The sequence below is a fragment of the Morone saxatilis genome, unplaced genomic scaffold, assembly GCF_004916995.1.
Source record: "Morone saxatilis isolate NCDOM2014 unplaced genomic scaffold, NCSU_SB_2.0 Contig1, whole genome shotgun sequence".
Taxonomy (NCBI): Eukaryota; Metazoa; Chordata; class Actinopteri; family Moronidae; genus Morone; species Morone saxatilis.
Window position 1 is genome coordinate 9,313,562 of NW_023339651.1, and position 8,185 is coordinate 9,321,746.

Consider the following 8,185-nt stretch of genomic DNA (forward strand, 5'->3'; position numbering starts at 1 on the left):
TGGTTTCTGTCCTCTGGCTCCTTGTGGATCAGGATTCAGGATTGTGATGGTTGTGTACACATTTGTTAACTCTGAGTGCTGGTACAACTATCTTAAGAGCACAGTGATCAGTCACAATTCAAGACCTCATATGCTTTAGACAAGACTTTTTATTTAAATTAGTACGGTCCGAAGACAGGAACGTTTTAGCTTTCTCAATTTAGGCCATTTCTTAACTAATATAGCACTTTGTGACATTTGCTCAACGGAGGAGCTGCACAAATACATTAAACATACTGTAGTTTACCTTGTGACATACAGGCTAGTCCACTGAAATATTTAGTATGCAAACAAAAAGTGTTGGGTGTGGGTTCAACATGTTAGGCACACATCGGGTGCACCTAATGTTTTGCTAAAATAAGGTTTGAGTAAATTCAAAATTCTGTTACACAGCCTTTCTGGAGAGTTGAACAAATTCTTTTGAATTTGTTTGAAGTGCAAACTTTACATAGCCAAACCTTTACAAACCAAAACTTACCTGGATCTAATACTGCAGTTTTGCGGTGGCCTTTCAAACCTGTTCCTGATAACAGAAATATTGACAGCTGTTTTTTTACTCTACCCGACATGGCTGTCTGTTAAAGTGAATTGTTTGATGTCTATACAGGGAACTCCAAGCAGGGGCTGCGTTGTAAAGCCTGTAAGATGGCGGCCCACCTCTGGTGCTCGTCTGAGCTCTCCCAGCAGCCCTGTAATGGGAAGGTAAAGAACACTTTCAGACTGTCTGAACGTTACCAATCCTCACCACCACACATTATGCACCTTCATGAAGCCAAACCAGTTACACCCTTAATCCCCACACTAAAAATGTACAGTGAACACAAAGTGTCTCTACAAGTGTCTGGCTGAGATTTGACACCCAGATATGTGGTCATCCAGTGTGAGTTGTATTTTTATGAATGTTTTTATGTTCTTTACGACACGTTTTATGGTGGAACTGAAGACAATGTCCACATTGTGCATAATAAAGTTTTTCTATTCATATTATTCCTAGTAGTATTTTATGACATTATAGCTCTAAGCTAGCTTACTTAGTTACATTATTTAAAAAGTGACAAAATCTAATAATAAGATATTATTATGTTTTATTATTGTAGTTTCATTGTGTTTTATCATGACACCTGTTCTGATTTAGAAGGGAACAATGCCACCCTTGAAGGGACAACCTCGATTATCATAAAATGATTAATCACTGGTCAGGGTGGCTTTGTATTAATAATATTAAATTCAATGTTACTGTGTTGCTTTGCTCATTTGCTGCAGTTATCTCCCCGTAGCCCAGCTTACCATGGGCAAAAATGTTTCTTATATAGTAATTACATTTTTATATGCTGTGTAGTTGTTCGCAAAATTGACTGGAAACGCATTGTCTCTGTAGGCCAAAGACTAACCCAGAATGCTTTGTGTCAGCAGAATTAAACAGCATCTGCATGCTGTAATTGTCTCTCTCAGTCAGTTGGCATAGCCTTTAGTCCTGGTAATATGCTTAGCCTCAAAGCCCCCGTCTTGTTAAAAGAGGATAAAGCCCTTTTCAAACCAGCAGAGACAAAAATGTTGGGGTTATAAATGGTATGTGGATTGACCAGAGCTTTGCAAAGTAGACTAAGACACTGGAAATGTGTGGAAGGGTAGCTGCAGGATAAATTTATCTCCCAACCATAAATGCCATAAGAGGAATAAAAGCGGAGGAGGATGACACTGATAAAGTTTCAGTGGCCAGGTCCCAACATTTCTTCACTCAGCCTTTTTGTCCTTCCTCCCTGCATGTGCTGCTCTTCTCACATAACGCCCTCCTCTCTTCCTCTCTCTTGTCTGGATGCTACATTTCCTTCCTCCCCTCTCAACTCTGTTGGAAAATCAATATCTCCCTGTACCAGCTGGTCTGGCTAATTCAGTGTGAAATTCAGTGTTTTTGAGGCGCACACAATCCCTCGAGGATATGACACGGCAGGCTCTCGCCAAGCCTTCGGCAGTGTCCTTTTCGATCACTGCACACTCATCAAAGCAAGGATTAGGCATTTTACTGAAACTGGATGGCGTTCGAGGCTACTTCTTATACATCTACGTAACTTAAGGTCCGGGGGTTAGCTGACTCAACCAACGTGCGTCATCCAAAGCTTTTGTGTGCAAACTGATTGCTCTTTAAGAGCTGTAATTGCTCAGGTAATTTATTTTTATTTTTTTCATCATACGCATTTTAATGAAATGTAAATGTAGGAAAGGAATGGGTAATTTAATGGGTAATAAAATCGTCCCATTGATCTGAAAAATATGTTACAACTAATTGGGAAAACATCAGTCGCATGATTGGTAGGGAAAAATGGATTTTCAGACTAGAAATGCCAGTCATACTGTTGGGACTTGAGGCCAGACACAGAAGAGATGTTGCTGCAGGGAGAAGAGAGCAGAGTGCCTATAAGCAGTCCAGTGAAGAGCGGGAGAAGCTGGACATCTTAGTGTGACCCATCATGAATATATCAAGTACTGTTCACACATTCACAGTGATGAAAGGTAACTAAGTAGACTCACTCAAGTACTGTACTTCTATTACAGTATTTAGTATACAGTATTATTATAGTATTTCTATTTTATGTTACTTCTCCTTCTACTCCTTTATGTTTCAGAGGACAATATCGAACTTTTTACTACTACTACATTTATGTGTGAGCTACAGTTACTGGTTTTACATACCATACTGTATAACTAGTTCATAATGACTAAAAAATTCAATGACCATCATATAACATTGTTTCTGTAAAATGTAGCTGCAGCGGCTCAGGGTTCGAATCCGACCTGCACCCCTTTGCTACGTGTCATCCCCTCTCTCTGCCCCCCTTTCCTGTCTATCTTCAGCAGTCACTATCATTAAAGGGCCAAAAAAGAGCCCCAAAATACTTTAAAAGGCTGTTTACCTATGCCATACAGGTGAATGCATAGGTATTAATAAGCCAATAAAAGACGTCTGATTCTATAAATATTGGAGACACTATGAACAGGACCATTTCTGCATAATGAGTACTTTTACATTTGATGCTTGTTTACTTTTCTTTTCAGAGTATTTGCCACAGCTTGGGTATTTAAGCTCAGGAAATAATATAGCAATAGCAATAAAAAACAGGTCAATAGAATCATTAACGCATTATATTCAAACCGGCCATGAAAGCGCATAATGACTACATATCATAGCCCTTATTAATGGAGCGAGCGATGGAGTGAATAACCAAAACAGCTTCCACCCTTTGGTGTACGCAACGTGTCATCAGTCACAACCTAGATCAGTTACATCCTCGCAAGAAACAATCCACAGGCAGTCCACGGGGATGGAAGGGGTACTCTGCAACAATACTGTATGAGGAAAAAATTAACTTTACAATTGTTACGCTGTGGTCTGATAAATAATGGCGATTAAATTTAAAAAAGTAAGGTGGTAAATCTAAAAAAAGATTAAAGGAGTACTTCTTCCACCACTCGGTCTTTTGTCACAAACAATACAAACATCAAACTAAAGCAGGAACCAACTTCCACCACAGCGAGTGTTTATGTAAGTGAAGTGTAATTAAAAATGAAAAAGGAATATCGATGGCTGCAGTTCCTCTGCGCTCGGCCCTCAGTCCATTTGCTGAGTCCCGTATTTACAATATCTTCACCAACTCAAGCCAGCTTTAAGATTACATTTGGAATCGTGACAACATTTTGTCCAATCAATGTTAATTGAACTTAAAGAATGTATTACAGTTTGATTGAAGAAATAACCCTGCTGAGCACGGCACAAAGTAATGGCTTGTGCAGGCAAGCTTTACACACCAGCGGAACACTTCACATTACTCACCCGCCAAATTTGCTTTGAGTCTCGCTCACTTATATCTCCAGTGAGTCAGGTCCAGGGTCTTCTTTTCTGTAGCTCTCCAACTGAGTTAAGTGTTGCCAATTTCAGCTTTGTTTTGCTCTACTTAAACTTCAACATAAGTCCAAAGACCTGTCCAGTCATGGCTCCCACAGATTACTTATGGACCTGGATATGTATGATATATCGATTGTTACGGGTCATGTTTTGCCTGTTGGTTTGGATAAGGAAGATTCCCAAGGGGTTTCCATAATGCCTGAGGAAATCATTTTATATCTACTTCCAGTCTGAAGGCACAACAGTAACTGGCAGAGTAGGGAATATGAGCCAATTGCCACTCATTAATTAGCAGTAATCCGGGCAGAATAAAGTGAAGCATAATGCCAAGTTTATTTACAGAGAGCTCCTTTTATATTTTGTTGGTGTTGAAGCACTTTGTGACAAATCGATTCCAACAAGCAATAATTAAATAACAATAAGAACGCCTTTTACAAACCTCCAAGAAACTTGTCGCAGAGCCTGGCCATGTACATCCTCTATTAAACTATTTTATAATTCATTTTTAATATTATTTTAATGTTACTGCCCTTGTTCTGGTTTCAAAGGTGGTCGATAATGTATTAAATATAACACTGTGGATTAAACAATGATGGATTTTAAAAGGACCAGTGTGTAGGATTTAGTGGCTCATCTAGCGTGTGTAGTTGCCGGAGAAGTGTGAAACAGAAAGTATTGTGACAAAAAATTTGTTCCTTGTATCTAGAGCCAGTGTTTGGTTTGTCTGTTCTGGGCTACTGTAGAAACATGGCAGTTCAACATGATGGCCTCCACAGCTTCTGTAAATATAAAAGGTTCATTCTAAGGTCACAAAAACAACAATTCTTATTTTCTGGTGATTTTACACAAATGAAAACATCATTATATTATTATGAATATTAGATTCCATTTCTGTCAATAGATCATCCTAAATGTTACACACTGGTCGATGAATTGTTTAAAGAATTGTAAAAAATTCCATTCACAGTTTCTTTAAGGTCCAAACGGTTAATCAATCAATTGGCAGATTAATCGGCAGATTGCTAATGTAAAATATTGTTTGCAGCCCTGTCTTTGTTTGCTTTCTGAATGAGTAAAAATGCTATATATCATCTAGTCTTTACTGGTAGAACTGAATATTATTATAATCACAACCAGTGTTTCAGCACAGAGTTTCCTGCAGTTATTTCAGTGAAGAGGTGAAGTTTGTGTTCTGTGAACGAAGAGATAAAGAAGAGATTCTTGGCAAATTCTTGTCTGTCAGTCCTGAGAGCAGCCATCACACTCCCCTAAGAACCTTAAAGCAGTGTTTCACTTCTGGATGACTTCTGTACCTTTCAGAGCCTCCGCACTCACAAGATCTGTCAAAACTGTCACGGCACGTCATTCTGATTCATTTCTTTTATATAAAGATATTCCTTTGCTTTGACTTTTAGACACTTTCAGATAGAAGCATACAAAATATTCAAAACCCTCAAACCAGAGTGAAATATTTCCTGAAATCATTGACAGTCAATATGTAAATTATTTATCAGCGAATTCATACTTGATGCATCATGACACAGCGTATGCATGTGGAATATTTATTTAAATAATAAAAACAACAAACTGTGTACACTGAATGTACCAGGACGGCAGAAGAACAACTCAAAGATTAAATCCATTTTTCTGACGGCATGTGGCTTTCAGCATACATCACTTACTTTAAATCCGATGACAAGAGACACAGAGATTGAAGGATGATATACTATCTTTACCGACTGTTTCTATTTTAAGAGCACAGAACAGATTCTTCACAGCCTCCGTCAAAAGAAGGACTTTCTAATTTTATCTTTTAGACTGATGAGTCATGTACTGTGGCTAAACATATTTCTCCGGCTAAATAAAGAAACACAATCAGATATTTTACAGTACCAGATCCGCACTGGTTCATCTACAGTTCTTTGTGGTGCCTCAATACTCGGAACATGTGGGTATAAATTTGCTTGAAGGCAGATGAGACAAAAGTCATAGTCATACTCCATTAGGCATACAGCAGTGCTGGGGGACATTTCTTTACAAACTCCATGTTAAAACTAATGGTGAGTATTATTGCCACCATCAGAGGTCAATAATAGAGTTAGTGCAAAAATGTAGTCGTAAATCATTTTAACTGGTCTAACCTACATGTGTCAAGATGGAAAGGCCTGTCAAAGATATGCTGCTTGAATCAATACTGGGTTCATGATGTGATTTTCTCTGAAGACAAAATCACTTTAATTCTTTTTTTTTTTATACTTATTTAGCAAATAAAAGTATATATTTTTTTTATTTCTGAGTTAAGGTATAAACTGACTATAACTGACTAGCCGCCATGTCTTTGCTCCTTGATACAGCTATTGACACGAGTGACGAGTCCCATGTTGAGCAAGCGAAGTCAAAAGTAGATAGCGCCCTCTGTTGTTCATCGAGAGTATCACGATTCATTTTTAAACTCACCGAACTGTCTGGCAGCTTCAATGTAAATATCAGGTCATCCGAAGTTGGCTCATACTGTAACTGTCAGGTTCATGTTTTTGGTCAAACTGATATACTGATAATGTTTTTAGATGTCACCCACAAAAGAAACTACTTTTGTATGCAGCTTTTCTGCATTAGAGATTTACTTTCAATGCAAAATGTATTAAGCTGCACAAGTTGAGTGTAGCTTCGACATATGGCCTTGTTTCACAACCTGTCTAATTGTCAGCATTGACTTTTGGTTTAACCTTCACTGTATTAAAATCATGATTGTCTACAATGTCTGTGCACTGACATTGTAGCTGGATAGCTTCAAAATGTTGGCTGGCAAAGTATTAAAGATATGTACACAAAGAGCAGATCCTCCCCTGCTTACATGTACAGTGTGGATATGTAGGTGTTATTTGTGTCTTTTATATTACAGATTTGTTTAATATTTAGACAAATACAATTAATACAACCAACATAATCCAGGTTCCTCCAGTATCTGCATCAAAGTAATTTATCAGAGATTTCATTTGAGCTGAACTACTGAAAGAACACACACAGCTTCAGATACTCAGCTTTCATCGCACATACTGTTCTGTGCCCACCTTTCCCAGAGAAAACCACACAGGTATTGTCTTACATCAAAATATTATATCTGCCCTCAAGTAACGTTTCTCCTTCCCCCGTCCTTGCTCTCCTGTCTCCTCGTCTCTCTGTCGGCCTGTCAGACGGGAGCTTTCAAGAGAAACTTCAGCTCTCCTCTGCTAACCACTGAAGTGTTGGGTGTGGTCAGAGAGGCTCCTGCTGCACAGGGTGAGTGATGGAAACGCTGGCTGATTTCTCACGGCACCAAACAACTGTAATCTCAGGATGACTAATCACCATTTTCTGTGGCCTTCGGTCCTTGATTCCTGACAGGCCACTGTGTGTGCATAGGGGTCTGTGTGTGTGTTTGTGTCAGTATAGTGTCAGCTATAAAACTGGACACGTGTTGCTTTGTTCCATGTTGGCTGTGTAGAGGCAGATAATGGCATTGTTGACCCCGTGTATGAAGCACTGCGCTATGGGACGTCGCTGGCTCAGATGAGTCGCTCCAGCTTCAGCAGTATCTCAGAGTCACCGTGTCATGAGGTATAAAAATACACATAAAATACACAGACAACCCCAGTTGTTCATATATATTCATGTTGACGTTTATCATACCAAGAATAACAATGACTTTGCTGCCTGCAACTTTTTCTTCATTGCAGGTGGAAAAACTACAAGACAAACTAGAAAACCAGCCAATAGCTGAAGAGGAGCACATCCCAGGAAGTGGGTCAAATCCTTTTCTATTGACTTTCTAACTGATAATCTGGCAACTTTCAGGAAAACTACTGAAAATCCTTAAAGGAATAGTTACCACTTTGGGAAAAACTCATTTTCTTTACAAGAGGTAGAAGATTGACGCCGCTCTCATCTCTACTTCCCAGCAGCAGCAGGTTAGCTTAGCCTAACACAAACTGGAAACTGTAGGATACAGCTAGCCTAGCTCTGTTCAAAGGTTACAGAACACACCGACCAACACCTCTAAGGTCACTATAATGAACACATTATATGTCATTTGTGTCATTGGTAACTGACGAACTTTAAAGGTGCCGGATTTCGTTACCTTTTTTCAGAGCCAGGCTTTTTTCCTGTTTCCAGACATTGTGCTAAGCTAGCTTCTTTAGTATAGTGATCCTCTCATTTAACTCACTGCAAGAAAAATAAATATCCCAAAATGTTGAACTATTCCTT

The 8,185-nt window shown here is 38.9% G+C and overlaps 1 protein-coding gene across 1 annotated transcript in view; it reads left to right on the forward strand.

Annotated features, from left to right (window-relative positions):
* LOC118333737 (SH3 and cysteine-rich domain-containing protein 2-like) overlaps nucleotides 1-8,185 on the forward strand; it is a 28,301-nt gene that overhangs the window by 15,017 nt on the left and 5,099 nt on the right. Inside the window, exons 4-6 of the mRNA XM_035669519.1 lie at nucleotides 647-741; nucleotides 7,135-7,219; nucleotides 7,425-7,540. Of these exons, the coding sequence (XP_035525412.1) occupies nucleotides 647-741; nucleotides 7,135-7,219; nucleotides 7,425-7,540 (296 nt within the window). The remainder of the gene's footprint in view (nucleotides 1-646; nucleotides 742-7,134; nucleotides 7,220-7,424; nucleotides 7,541-8,185) is intronic.